Here is a 15,430-nt window from a genome sequence, read left to right on the forward strand (position 1 = left end):
ACATTTTTACATTTTTATGGACTTCTTTAACAGGATCAACTTGTGTAATCCTGTTTCACACAACGTCTTTGTATGTTTAAGAGCAGCAGGAAACAAAGTAAACAAAAGAGAAGTTATTAGGATAGATATCCTCTAATATATTGTGATGTCCACAATCAACTTGTGGAGCTTAAATTTGAAACTGCTTATAATAAGTCTCATGTGAAATCAGTTGTGAAGATTCATTATAAATCTGAGAACACAAACGGCAACAAAAAGTAACTTTGCTGTCTTCATGGTGTGAGTTGGACCATCTTCAGGCATATTTCAGTACATTACTTTTGCATATATTGTAACCAGGGTACGTACTGCTTTTTGAAACTAAAATTCAAGCACTTTCAAGGTACCTTAACGAAAACTTTCCACACTTTCGAATCCTTTATCCTTACATCTAAATTGTTATAAAGCCAACAGCAATATTTTTTTTTTTTACAGAATTCCTTTACAACCACAGAAATTAATGTATACTGTTCATATTAACTTTGATTGCATGTTTTGATTGGGATGATTTAATGCTTGCTAATTTTGAAGCCAGGAGACAAGAAAACACTTATGACAACAGGATTTTAAAAATTTAAAGTTTTTTGTGCACATGACTGAGATGAAACACCAGATTATGGTGAAAATAAAATCATTTTTCAAGGAAAAATAAAAAATTAAGCATTTTCCAAACCTTTAAGACTGAGTACAAACCCTGTGTAGAAAAGTATTTTCAACTTATGAATGAAATAAAAGCCAAAAACTGTTTTCTTGGTGGTTAACAGACAGGCCTTCACAGTAATTAAGTGATAATTATTTTAAGTCTTATGACCAGGTTTACCTTTGGGGGGTTTTACTCCATACAAGAGGAGACAAAATGATCTTATTGTGTTGTTTTATATAACATTTAGACCATCGTAACTACAGGAGGTTCAAATATAAGAAACCACATTCAGTGTTTTAGTGTTGCTTCATCTAAAATTAAAAACTGTGGAAACAAAAATGGAAAATGTGATATTTTTAACACAACTTCCACACCTTCAGTTTTCTAAGGAAACATGTCTGTTTGTCACACACACTTTTGCATAAAGCCTGCATTAAGAGCTGCTGACTCCATCTGTTTGGGTACCCCTATTTTTAGACTTCTGTTAAGTGCTTTTCATCTTTTGTTCAAAAACCACACAACATTGGTCAATTTTTTTTTTTTGCCATGCGCGATAATACTGTTCAAATAAATACTCGGATATCGACTTCCACAGGGTAAAATACACTTATTGTATTAAATCGGATAAACTGAGTCGAGTGCAGACACTCCTCAAAGCAGAGTGAGGGTGAGGAAACCGAGCCCGAGTGTGACGTTCACTCAATCACTGAGGAGTTGGGGAGTTGTGGGCCTCCGCTGAGAATTAGAAACTGATAAGGTAGATGAGGAGAAGTTTTTTTTCCCCCAGTTTTCGGAGAGCTGAACATTCCTCTCAGTCCGATGCAGTGTATCGGTCATGAGGATACACTATAACCTCTTAGAAAGTAGGATGACATAGCCCTGACCAAAGTAGACCGAGGGGCAGACCAAAGACCTGACATGCACTCGTCCTTCTCTCTGACTCATGCTTAGTCGCTCACCACCCACCGACACACAGTGAAACCTCAGTCCCAATGCCAGGTTTTGTCACTGGGCAGAGAAGCGGTTGGCTACAGTAAAAGCATGACGTGATGCCCCTTCCTCTATGCTCCCCCAGCCTGTGCAGCAACAGAGGGGTAAAAATATCCCACCAGTGAGTTCAGACAACCAGCTCATAAATTAACACTAAAACTCCTACAGACAACAGTGGGCCAGTCGCTGAGAGATTTAAACCACTCAGGTTGCCACTGACCACAGCTCCGGGATCACCTTACAAAACCCTTTTCCTAAATTTACCCATTAGGAGGTGGTGAAGAAGAACGAGCTGAAGATCGGTTTTCATCTAAGTCACTCTTTAGCCGTACGCTAACGTAGTGAACTATTTTTCAAAATGGCTCTAGGGTGCGTTGTTCCAGGAAATGTTATGAGGTGAGATGTAGGCTATTAGGCTTAAATTGGGAATTGTGTATAACAGGAAGGTCTGGTCTTAATTTTCCGAGCTCACACAGAAAATATAAAGTATAGGTTTAGGCTCAGCTATTCGCTCATGTCTTATTAAGGTTTTTTGCCCGTAATGAAGCGCAATCTCTCGAGCAGAAACACAATGTTCCAGCAAACTGCTTGACTGGGTCAAAAAAAAAAAAAAGGAAAAAAGAAAAAACAACAGGAGAGAAGAGTGATGATCCCCTCTAAAGAAACTCAACTCTGTAATGGACGGACAGGGATTACAGACGTTAAAACCTCCTCCATCTGTAATTCACTGTCACCCTGCCATCATCTCTGAATCACTGATCCATTTTGCAAGTGTGCGAGACCTTGCTAAAAGCATCACTGTTGCACCCATTTGTGTTTGTAGTGGTGGGGGGGAGGAAAGGGAGGGGGAAAAAAAGCATGCAGAAAAGACAAGTTAACAGCTCGCTGTGCTGTTTCAAAGCACTCTCTGTCCTGTAACAACCACCTAGCTAGTTTCTCACACAGGGAATGGGACACACTGATCAAATAGGATTTTAATGAACATCAGCAGTTGGAGCCTGAGGAATAGACGCTATGATGGCTTAAAGCTACTGACATCTAGGTTGGGTTGGATTTTCATCATCAAAAGAAACCCAAAAAAAAAAAAAGAGGGAGAGAAAACATTCCTTTGCTGGTGCCTCTCGCACAGGAAACACAGACTGTGAATTTAAGTGCACACTGTCCACTCGATCACAAGGAAGAAGCAAATGAGAAAGCAATTGGCTGACAAGGCCATGTGTACACCATGATCATATCATACCAACCCCACATTATCCTCAGAAACTGGATAAGAAAAAAAAAAAGATTCTCCTCTGAAGGCTTTCCTCTAGGAGCCTCTCAGTGGGAGGGAGAGTAAATAAGATGTCATCAATAATAGACAGTGAATGTTCTGAGCAGTTCTGCGTGCACGCACACACACACAAACACGCACACACAAACACACGAGCTCCGACTGATTCCTATCCTGCAGACAGGCCTGCCAACCGCCAGGCTTTTTGCACACGCTCAGATTCACTGTCCTGACTAATCGCTTGTGATAGGGGCCTTTGCCATAATTACCCAGGGCCTTATCACAAACTTATGCGATGCATTTTTCATGTCCTGGCTGCTGGCAGTGCCTTCACTGTCCGTGCTGGCAGTCAATCTACGAAAAAGACTGATCTCAGACGAATTCACACACACACACACACTCACTCACATGCACGCACACACACCAGTTCTAACAGGGTGAGATGGGTGAAAGCAGGGTGAAGGGCCAAGGAAGAGGGAGGAAAAAAATTAAAAAGGAGGGGAGGGGGAGGTGAGGGAGAGAAAGATGTGAGGGGGGGGCAGGCAGGCAGGCAGGCAGGCAGGCAGGAAGGGGGTGGGAGATAGATAGTGAGCAAAGAAAAGAGAAAGCAGTCTCAAATTTTTTACATAATGCATGAACAAGGGGGCACGAGTAGGAGGACCAAACAGGATCAAATAAATAGGAGAAGTGAAGCCTTGATGATGTGGCATAAGTGCGACACAAAGCCCGCTGGGAAGACTTGTTCACTGTCCTTTTGTCTAACCCAGTCATAGGGGCATCATGACCTAAATAAAAGTTTAAATCCCAAGCTCTGTGCAATTTACAAAATGATGTATGAACAATTGGGCTAGCCTACATAATGCAATCTTATGTTAATGACGACGGCGACTGGGGCTGCTCATAATCATAAATTGTGATTTGAAATTCAGCAATGCACGTTAAATGCCACGGGAAAACACAACAGTGCCATTGTCTGCATGTCTTGTGATAGGTCAAACACGCTCTAATATACACAGGCTATATTCACACACTGAATAGGCCCAATATTTTCCTCATATCCTCCCCGGTGCCATGGATCCCCCCCGTGCACGCCGAGATTAGTGGCGTGCGTGAGGCTGGGACATTTCAGGAGTTCATCACAATCAACAAGGTCATGATCTTTCATATTTTCTCTACTACCATTTTTATTTAATTACACGGCGTCAACTAAACACTGTCCCGGTCCCGTCTACTTTCACAGACGTGGCAATGTCTGTGAAAAACCTCACTGTGTATAATTGCCGTCAGGGGAAACCGAGCGAGAGAGAGAGGAGGAAAAAAAAAAAAAAAAAAAACGAGAAAAAAAAAAAAAACGACCGAGTTGATCAACCACAATCACGGAGACGACTTCAATATAAACTGCTCCAAAACCGTTAGCCGATACGGCTGCTAATGTTTTCATTCGCGTCCAATAAAACTTAGCGATTTGACAGTAAAAAGCAGTCAAAAAACACACAGGCGAAAGAGCTGTTGTGTGTCTGAGCTGCCCGTCTCAATGGTTGGTGTCACCACAGCGCCACCGTATAATGAGTCGCACTTATTTTTCCCCCAAATTATCCAACCTTACAGCGGCTAAAGCGTCGGGCTAACTACGGCTACTCGCTCCAGTAAAAGTTGTTGAACACGCAATAAAGATAGCTAACCGAAAGCTTTCCGCCAAAGCCCCGCTGTTTTGTTTTTATTTCGGCGCATCCCCGCGGCGTCGCCCCGGCTTGCCCAGTTGCAGTGTCCGATCGATGTTGAATTGAACAAAGAGGATCAATTTCTGATCAGCGAGAGAGCCACTTTCATCAATGTGAGGAAGAGGTCTTGAATTCTCTTCCGAAACACCTACGAGGCGGCCGCCGAAAACACACAAAACACAGCGGCCGAGAGAGACGAGACAGCCGAAGCGAATACAAGGTAGACGGTTTAAACAGAGCTTGAACTGACCTGTAGTTGTTGTAAGTCAAAGCGCTTCCAATATTGAAACATCGATCCTGCATTGGCCGCCATCTTGAGACATATTGAGACAGGAATGAGATGCTGATAGAGAGCGCGGGGGTTGGAGTTCAGTGGAGAGGACCGGGCGGCCGGAACACCCGGAACGGATCACTCCCACTGCTCGCCCCCGGTAACAGCTGGCGTACGGAACGGAGTCGGCGCACGGGAGTGTTGCCTTAATAACGCCATTATAATTGCTTAAATAGCTTTTTATCAACATTCAGATATTACAGGTAAATAACCCAACTGGTATTAAATTACTGCTCATTTTATCACGTTGAAACACGCGGAATTGTGAGCGCCACATGTGTCTATGCTTATTGTTGTAGTTTGAGTGTTCACTATGTGTTATATGAAGAGCAAAGATCACATAAAAATAATGCCAGGAGGCTACTTGGAAGCCATATCTAAAAAGGGAAAAAAAAAAAAGATCCCACCAGGGGAGCATTCAGGAGCAATGTTCCCTCTGAGCTGTGAGAGACTGAGCAAGAGGATCATTCAGAGATAATGATTTATTACATCAATGATCAGTGCTACTTCAAAAGTAGATTTAGAAATTAAAAGTCCATTAGTATTAAGTGATTTTTTTTCTCCCTATGCACCTACTTGGATTTTTTTCATAGGCTCATAAACTAATGCTTCTTTTTAAAACTGCTAATTCACACCTGTAACTTTTTCTGTATAACTTGCATACATTTAATTTTAAAAAACAACAAAACAAAACTATGATTTAATTTATGAATAATACATAATTATTCATGTTTTGTAGTTTGTTCTTCAGGCAAATGCTTTTGGTTTTTTTCCATTATGGACGTTCGTGAAGGGCAATTGCGAGACAATAATAATGTTAAATATAAATTTAAACCACATTTAGTTAATTAACAGTAATGGAAATAGAATCCAGGCTAAAAGTGTCTGTCTAAATTGTTAAAACAAAACAGCCAACTCTTATAAATAATTAAAAATAACCACAAGAATTTGAGTTTCACCATACATTTGCTTTTATTCTTTAATAAAATGGTGGGTCTAGCGTACAAACTCAGCATATGCAGCATAGCAGGGTTGCTGAGGACCTGCTGAACTTGGCCATTTAAGAACGGGTAAAAGATGGAGTGGACTTGGCACAAGGTATCTCCATCTTCAGGGCTTTCTCAGTGCCTGGTTTCCTTTTGCCGCACAGATATTAATCAAATCCAAATAATTTTGTTGTGTTGCTAATCCAGTCGAGTAATTGCTGCAGCAGGGCAGCCCGGTGGTTAGACTGTCAACGTGCATACATATCTGTGGTTGAAGTGACCTTGAGCCACACACACTGAACCCTGGCTGCTCCTGAGGCGTCACTCCTGCTGACCGTGTCCTCTGACCCCCCTCAGCTTGTGGATATGCAAAGAATTTCTAATCACACTGTATGTCTGGAGTGCCCTGAATTCCTGTGTCAAACTGTGCACCTTAAAACACATCACGCCTCAGCTTCAGCCTCTGCGAGCTGCTCAGGTTTATCAGGGTAACACATCTGTTGTACACGACGTTCTCATTTTGAGCTTTTTGTGGGTTTTCCGAATTTGACTTGTCGAGTGTGTTGTGAGGCCTGGAAAAACCACGCCTGCACTCACACTTTTTTTTTTTTTTTTCTTGAATGCTCAGAGGAAAAACAGAACGAAAATATTTCACTTTATTTATTTTTCTCTCCAATCATTTTCATTTCTTTACACTCATTGCACTTTAATCGCATTCACTAGAAATAACACAAGAATTTGCCATAGATAATAACACCTCTTTCCCTGCATTTGTGTGGATACAAAGGTGGGCATTTTTGTGCTTTGGATTAGCTCAACTTTCAGGTCATTACTTGATTTGATTTGAAGCTGTTTGTGTCTCCCACCTTCTACAGTATGAATGGTGCTCAGTGCTCGACTCATATGTAGGCTCAATAGGTAGCTGGCCTGATTTTATACTTCATTTATGGACATAATACAGTGAATTCAAGGCATGCTTTAGTTTGGCCGTGACCCAGTCACATGCTTTTAATAGCATGTACTGAATTACTCTGTATTCGACAAATAGCAGCAGCTGCTTTAAGAGATTTAAGATGATAAAAGACATAAAAGCGTCATGATGTGTGTTACAGTCAGTGTCAATTACTGATTCTTCCTTTTTTATGATTATACTGTTAAAAATATATGAGCAACTTGTCTTCAGTCTGACGCATATAATGAAGACTCTTTGGACAAAATGCTGCATATAGTTATCTGTGTTTAATCGTCCCATTTTGTTCCCTTTCCACCACGTTAATCAGTGTTTCCTTGGCTCGACCTGCATGACTTGTGATGCTACCTATTATTAAGCCAAACCTGAAATACAGGTCTGAGGTAATCCGTACAGGTTTATCAGCTCTGCGGTGTGTCCATTATGCTGTGTTTCTATGGGTTTCTCTTACTCTCACACAAAGAAAGCCAAAAAGTAAAAGGAGTATTACGCATTGTTACGCCAGTAATGTTACCGTGAAACAATATATTATATTATTATTTACCATTAATTAGCCCCCCCCCCCCCCCCTTTTTTTTTTTTTTTACATTTTACTTTGGACATTATTAAATGTTTCCAATACTGTAGGATTGTAGTTACTGTGTTTCTTCGTTATTTATTGTGTAATGCACATAGCCTTTAAGGTCTAAGCAGGGCTGGGAGGGTTTCCTTATAGATATATATTCTGATACAGTTACTAATTACCTGTTAAAAAATGTAGTAAGTAATGTAATCCAAGTATCACAATATTAAAGGAATGAAACGACTTTGTGTCACTTTTGGATTAACCTCAATACCAAACATATGCAAATAAAGACAAGAAACATCAATGAGATGACTTTTATTTAATCTTAATAACGAGTGTGTGTTCTGTAAGAATTGTGTGTGTTTGGTTTCACTTAAGACCACAGTGATGTTGTGTGAGACTCTTGAAGTGTTGTCAATATCATTCTTTATTTTAAAATTGTAATCCTGTTAGCAATCCCCTCTCTTACTGAATGTGCCTGTAATCTTTTTTTCTGTAACTAAAGCTAAACACTGTTACCTTTTTTTAAATATCTTAATCAGAAATCCCATTACATGTATTCTGTACCTCCTCAGGCCGGATGTTAAGCCCACAAAACACCAAAAATACTTACAGAGGTGTCAAAAATGAACATAATATTACATCCATATCCCAAAACGTTGCAAACAAAGAACTCTATATTCGGACCCAGTTTATACAACACAAACGTGCTCCTCAAAATATTCCCCATGCATCTCAAAAGGTTTTTAAAGTATCCATCCAAAAGAAGTCATTAGAAATTAAGGATATTTTGCAAAAAAAAAAAAAAAAGTGGGATCCTTAAATCCTCACACGCTGAACAATAAAACATGAAATGGACTTCATCCCAGTTCTCAACCAAAAGACAGAACAAATGGAAAAAAAAGTATTTTCCTCTCAGGGAGACCGTTAAACCTGTCTGTCTCTATGGGTTGTTGGATGTTAAATTATTTCAGAAGATCTGTATTAAATTCTGCTTCACACAAGGCTCTATCAATGACTTCCTGCATTTGTTGTACATTGTCCCTGCACATTTTGATCCATATTTGTGTTCAGTAAAGGAATAATTTAATCTGGTAAAATTATCCAAACGCAAACGTTGTCGTGAACATTACAAATCAGCCGATTTCATACCGCCAGATGCTCCTCTCAAACACTCTGAATTCCAGCCAACAGTATCTCCATAAGGATTTGACTGTAGCTTCGCTAGGCTCCGGATTACTTTGAAGCAGTAGGGGGTACACAGCGTAAGTCGGAACAAGTAAGAGTCTGAGTTATCAATCCACCTACAAATTATCATGTTCCTGCTACAGAGGCTCATGCATGTCTGGCATGAATGACTTGAGAGGGCTTTTTTTCCTCCTCACTTGTCTTTTTATTACACTCTATGGTAAAATTAGAGAGGAGGGGAAAAACAACGTAAATTGTTCTTGACAAGGATGGCAGAAGGAACATGTTGGAGCCCACTGATTTAGCCTCTGAAAAGCCTCATCAGTTCATGTACGTTTGGTTAAAGTTTAAACATAGAGAAACAAACACACATTCTTTGTGTCAGTGCCATTATACAAGTAGATCTTATACCCCGACAGAGCTACAGGCGATGAAATAAAACAGCCTTTCTGTCCTTTAGCTTCCCCACTTTTCCTCTGTTTGTGTCCCTTTTCCTCCTGCTCATTGACTCTGCCTGCAAGGTGCTTTTAGCGGGGCCTTGTGTGGCCGGGTTAGAGATGGATGTGTGGCCCTTGGGAGCCGCGGGCGGAGAGCAACACTGATCATGTCAGACAGGCTGGGGAGGCTGCATAAGATCATCATCACCCAGCAGTGGAGTGAATCGCCGTGGTGGCACTTTCACACAACCTCTGACCTATGTGGTAACCTCTGAGGTCATGATCAAGGTCAGGGGTCAGCCAGGGCCTCTGTGATCAGGGGGGGGGCTCGCAAGCCCCTCCTGCCGCTTCCTCCTCTCCCTCTCCGTTCGTTTTTTCTCCCTCTTTCTCCCTCGTCTCCTATCTGTTTGTCTATCGCTCACACTCTCCTTCACCGGCCGGGACCAATTGAGACATCCCCTCCCCTGGGAGTGCAAAAAGGAAAGCAAGAGAAAATCAATAGGGAAGATGAGTGAAGACCTGGGGGTCCCATCAAAAACTGAACGCTTCTCTCTGTGCTGGTATGATTCACACGCACACAGAAACACACAGAGATAGACAGAGGTAGGAGTAGGAAGGCAGAGGTAAACACGGGCTCGGAAAATGTACAAAACTAGCCTGCGAAATATGTCATTTTTTTGTGCTTTTTTTTAGGATATTGTCCACATAAAATGACCTGAGAAGCCCTTGCATCCGTGTACACATGCAGCAAGAGAAAGATGTGAGATTGATCCCTTCATGGAGATTTGTTTGACAACAAAAAGATATTTTCTAGAAAGAGAGAAGAGGGGAAAATGAGGCAAACATAAATGCCAAGCTTTGTGTAGCACCCTGGCTGTAATTTGAGCTGAACAAAATGTCACCATATCGCCAATCAGTGCAACTTTAATTATAGCACAGTTCCAGCAACATTTGCATGGTTTCCTCCGCCTGCAAGAAGGAAAAAAAAGGATTTAAATAAACAAGACTGAACCGAAAGAAGACAAACAAAACTCATTCCTATGTGTCATTTCCTGACCTCAGCCACCTCTGCTGTTTCTGAGGAAAGACACACGTCTCCATAATGTTGAGCGTCAGGGTTAGGGTATGTATCCATAACTTATAAGTCTGCTGTGCTCTTCCATCCCAACTCGAGATAACCCCGGGCAGGACATTAAATGATCGTCTGAAAATAGAACCGTTCAGATGAAAGGAAGGATAAATAATGCAGAAAGAATACAAAACCTCTTATGGGGATAACTAGTCACACACACACACGCACGCACGCACTCAAACACACAAAGATTTTTCCTTTTTTTTTTTGGTCCACAGTGAAGAAAAGTGAATGGATGTAACAGGAAGGAGGAGGACCCAGTGGAGACACACATGCTTCTTGCTTCATCTCCTCCCACTCCTCCTTGTCTGCCATTTTTTTTCCGCTCACAGTCAGACTTCATGACATACTCTGTGTCTGTGGGGAGGAATAATGTTGTCCCAGTCACGGCGTGTTTTTCCTGCCCACCAGAGATCAGACACAACACACAGAGCAGGATTTCCAACCCCGCTGCCTCATCATTTTTTCATCAGTTCTTGATCAGAATGCGTTCAACCAGGACGGCTGATCCATTTTACGCAGAGGCTAATGTGTCACTGTCTGAGGGTTTGTGTTGTTTTTCCTCTTTTTTTTTATTCCTGTATTTGTTAAGGTTAGATCACCAAATTAAAACTATGAGTCATTTATTATGATTTCTGGTTATGGGGTGTTGCAATGCTGGGTCATGTCTGATAAATAAAACATTCAAGACAAACCTTTTCAAAGCCCGCCTGCTGCCTGACTAATTTCCAGCTGAAATGTTTATTCATTGGCCAAATTAAACATGCATGTTTTGAGGAAAAGGCACAATGTCAGTGCACTTTACAGGGCAGCTTTGTGCTTGTGTAGGGAGACACCTAGTGGTCAGTGACGCATGTAGCGTTTATATGGGCATGAAAAGATGATTGAGGGTCCTTTAACGTGGTTTATTTGCTTGACAAGTGCAAAAAGGGTTCTTTAAAGGTGCGTTACATAGTTTTGGGGAGGACATTTCAATCAGAAGAGAAAGGTCTTTATTTATATATTGTTTTTATGACTGAATAGACAAACTGATCTTAAAGGACAACACATCTTCATACTGTTTTACTTTGTTTATATGTGGCAGACCCTGCCACCTTTCTAGCTTCAAAGAGTGTTCTGTGACCTTATTTTCCTCTGTGAACGGCTTGGAAAAGATAAATATTAATAAATAGAGTTTATATTATTACCATCAGACTACAAACTGCCCTTTTAACTTTTAAGGATTAGTTTCATATGAGTTTATTGGCCAAAACTCTTAATTAGGCTCCAGTAATGCCCCTTATGCTTCTGATTTGACTCACAGGCCTACCCTAAAACAGACTAATTTAAAGGGGCAGTATGTAGTTTTGGAGAAGAAATTCACACTCAGATTTTTAACATTGCAATATTAATGAGGTAATATATATATATATTTTAATAACTTAATAAACAAGCTGTTCTCAGAGGAAAATAAGGTCCCCAGAACACGGTTTGAAGCTAGAAAGGTGGCGGGGTCCGCCAAATATAAAGAAGGGAAACGGTATTAAGTTGTGTTGTCCTTTCAGGTCAGTTTGTTTATTCAGTCACGAAATGAAGAGAGTTTGTTTATCAAGTTTATTTAGGCTTAAAAATCAGTCAATGAAGATCTTTCTCTTCTGATTGAAATTTCTCAACCAAAACTACACAGCGCACCTTTAAAAGCTAAATGACTAATATGTCTTGCTCTATTTACAAAATGTCCTCTGCTTATTCCATCAGCAGGACACCGCGCCCTGGCCCGAGCTGTTTACTCAGCCTAAAAGTGTCTGAGAGGCCAACAGGTCTCACAAAAGGCCCATTCACCGGTAACAGGAGCCCGGACCACCGCTGCCACGTCAAGATGTTTGAGCATGCAGTAAACTGCTGCTGCAAATGTTTGTCTGTTTAGAAAGTGTTGCTTAATATTACGACAATGCAGCTGGACGGACCTGTTCTGCCGGTGTCAAAGTTGACAAACAGTGTCAGCACTCCTTCCTGGAACTGAAACAACAGGGAGATTAAAGTAGGGCAGTAAGGTGTGCCAGCAGGATGCGGGGGGACTTCTTTTCCTGAAAAGTTTCTAATAACAGCTGATTCTGTGAGAGGTTTCTGCAGGTGAAGGGCGTCGATGGGAGCTGGAGCTCATTGGAGAGCAGCGGGCCGCTCCACAGCGCACAGAGCAGACTGGAGCTCCGGTCTGTCCCTGCGGATAAAATGTTGTTTACGTGTTCTCAAGAGGAGAAGCTCCCCTGTGTGCGTGGCCATGTTCAGCTTCGTGTCATTCCTGGGAGTCTGCCTGCTCTACCTGCCGGACCCGCCCGCTGCGCAGTCGTTGGTGTCTGAGGACAGCCCGGTGACGCTCCTGATCTGGACGCATCCGTTCGGCCGGTACCGCAAACTTCCGGACTGCGCCGCGCTCCATCAGATCAAAGGGTGCACGCTCACAGATGACTGGGGCGCGTACCAGCAGGCTGACGCGGTGCTCATACACCACCGGGAGGTCGCCACCGGCACCACCGAGCTTCCGCCGGAACCGCGGCCGAGTGCGCAAAAGTGGATCTGGATGAACTACGAGTCCCCCACGCACACGCCCAGACTGTGGAGGTTTGAGGGTGTTTTCAACCTCACACTGACCTACCGGATGGACTCAGACATTTCCCTGCCTTACGGCTACCTGGTCCCTCGTGGACACACAGTTAAGGGTCCCCAGAACCGCTCTACGCACCGGCTCGAAGTACCCTCAAGCACAAACCTCCGCCGGTCCCGCCTCCTGTCCTGGGTCATCAGTAACTGGTCGGAGTCTCATTACCGTGTGGCTCTGTACCACCAGCTCCGCCAGTACATCCAGGTGGATGTGTTCGGACGCGCAGGCCGGCCGCTCCCAGAGGACACCGGGGGCGACGTTGTGCGGCTGGTCCGTCGGTACCAGTTCTACCTGTCTCTGGAGAACTCGCAGCACACCGACTACATCACGGAGAAGCTGTGGAACGCGGTGCTGGCCGGGGCCATCCCGGTGGTCCTGGGTCCGTCCAGGAAGAACTACGAGCGCTTCCTGCCGCCCGAGGCCTTCATCCACGTGGATGACTTCCCCACGGTGAGGGGGCTGGCCCTGTACCTGCTGAATCTGTGGTACAACCCGGCGAAGCTGCGGAAACACCTGGACTGGAGAGAGAAGTACAGCGTGCACCAGCCCGCCATCTGGTCTGAACACTACTGCACGGCCTGCAGGGCGGTGCGGAGGAACAGAGGCAGGACTGATGTGGTCGAATACCTGACCCCCTGGTTTCACTCGTGATGGACAGCTGCAGCACCTCGAGCAGCTGTGAGAACTGATGGACAGTGTTGTGATGAAACCTTTTCTGGTGTTAACTGCTGAAACCACAAACATTTGGGAGGCTTAAAGGAGCACTATGTAGGTTTGGAGAAGAAAGTCAAACTTAGAATTGTAATATTTACAATATGAATGAGACAATAATACATTTTTCCCTCCATAACTGAATAAACAAGAGGAAAATAAGGTCCCCAGAGCACTGTTTGAAGCTAGAAAGGTGGCAGGGTCCGCCACATATAAACAAAGTAAAACACTATGAAACTGTTGGAGGACGGTTTGTTTATTCATTTTATTCAGTCATGAAAACAGAGAGAGTTTGTTTTCAAAAATAATCAGTGAAAGAAGATCTTTCTCCTGATTAAAATTTCTTCCCCAAGACTTCACAGTGCTCCTTTAAAAGGGAAGAGATTATTCTATATTTGGATTTTATGGTTGATTTCTTTCACTTTCCCATGATTAGTGGGTTGTTTATTTGTCTAGTTTTTATAAATATGAACTGTGAACATGTGGACACTTTTGCAATAAATTCAATTGAGTGACATTTTTCTTGCTGGCATGTGACTTATTTTTTATCATATTTTGTTCTAACTTGTGTCACACTTCCACTGTCAGCTTGATCAAGTAGTTTGAACTCTTTGTCTATGTCCTTACACACACATGCATCAAACCACATAAAAAAAAAACTCATAACATTTTACCAGAGATAAGATTATAATTGAATATAATTCCTAAAATACAAGATTAAAACCCTGTAAATAACCATTGTGACTGAGCAATCCATGACCCTTCATTCACTCTGAAGTAGTTTCATGTCCCACATGAGGCGAATCATACTGTCGCACTTTTTGAAAAACATATTTCCTAAAGCAGGATGATAAATACATCCTGATAAAAGTGAGCTGTATATTTTTATTCATAAAAAATGTATACCCTTAAAATTAAGTTTGTCTAAACACAATGTCACTGACCCTTTGGCGGTCTTCACATGGGGAGCGTCCAGTTTGAAGAATGGTCTACTCAAGGCTCCGATCAGCCACAACATTAAAACCACTGACAGGTGAAGTGAGTAACATTGATCGTCGTGTTACAATGCAATGTTCTGCTGGGTCCTCTTGACACTCACCACTCATCCAAACACCCACCAGCAGGACAATGTGCTCTGACACACCACAAAAACTTCTCAGGAACAGCTTGAGAAACACAACAACGAGCACAAGGTGTCAACCTAGCCTCCAAATTCCCCAGATCCCAACTCAATCGAGCATCTGTGGGACCTGCGACAACAAGTCTGATTCATGGAGGACCCATTCCCCAACAAACATGACCCAAAGGATCCACCACAAATGTACCAGACACCACAGGACACCCCCAGAGATCTTATGACCATGCCGTGACAGGTCATGAGATCTGTTTTGGCTGCACAAGAGGAACCTGCACAATAATGAGTAGGTGGTTTTAATGTTGTATTTGCAGCACAGCTTGTGTTAAACCATACATTTATTGACCTCCATTTGTTTGAGAAGCACCTACACCCACTACAGCTCAGGTGTCCCACAGGCTCATCAGACTGAACACTCACATAGACAGCCGGTTTTGAAAATCATACTATTATGAATATTTTCTCTTTTACATTATTTGACATGTTTTGAGGCAGCTACTGATTTCATCTGATTGCATTACAATAAGCAAATCATCTGACAGACACAACGCTTCCTTAAGATGATTCATCGCTGTAAACATTTACTGTTGTCAAATATGACATTTCAGCTTCAGCATCGTGCAGTCTAAATTGTATGGTGTGACAGTACGAGTTATTGACGAATGGTGATA

At 42.4% G+C, this 15,430-nt stretch overlaps 2 protein-coding genes across 5 annotated transcripts in view; one reads left to right on the plus strand and one right to left on the minus strand.

Moving 5' to 3' along the window:
- Positions 1-5,051, minus strand: part of cux1b (cut-like homeobox 1b) — a 66,591-nt gene extending 61,540 nt beyond the window's left edge. For 3 of the 4 annotated variants that reach the window (XM_084351874.1, XM_084351873.1, XM_084351872.1), the window contains exon 1: positions 4,914-5,051. In XM_084351874.1, coding sequence (XP_084208000.1) covers positions 4,914-4,976 — 63 coding nt within the window. In that variant the 5' untranslated portion in view covers positions 4,977-5,051. The remainder of the gene's footprint in view (positions 1-4,913) is intronic. The other variant, XM_084351875.1, reaches the window with a different exon arrangement.
- Positions 5,052-11,889: 6,838 nt separating this feature from the next.
- LOC311256174 (alpha-(1,3)-fucosyltransferase 4-like) lies at positions 11,890-14,141 on the plus strand. Its single transcript, XM_084351027.1, has one exon. It carries the CDS (start codon positions 12,398-12,400, stop codon positions 13,562-13,564), a length of 1,167 nt encoding a protein of 388 aa, XP_084207153.1. The 5' UTR covers positions 11,890-12,397; the 3' UTR covers positions 13,565-14,141.
- Positions 14,142-15,430: the final 1,289 nt, after the last annotated feature.

This window comes from Pagrus pagrus (genome assembly GCF_965226575.1).
Source record: "Pagrus pagrus genome assembly, chromosome: 4".
In the NCBI taxonomy this organism is placed as follows: Eukaryota; Metazoa; Chordata; class Actinopteri; order Spariformes; family Sparidae; genus Pagrus; species Pagrus pagrus.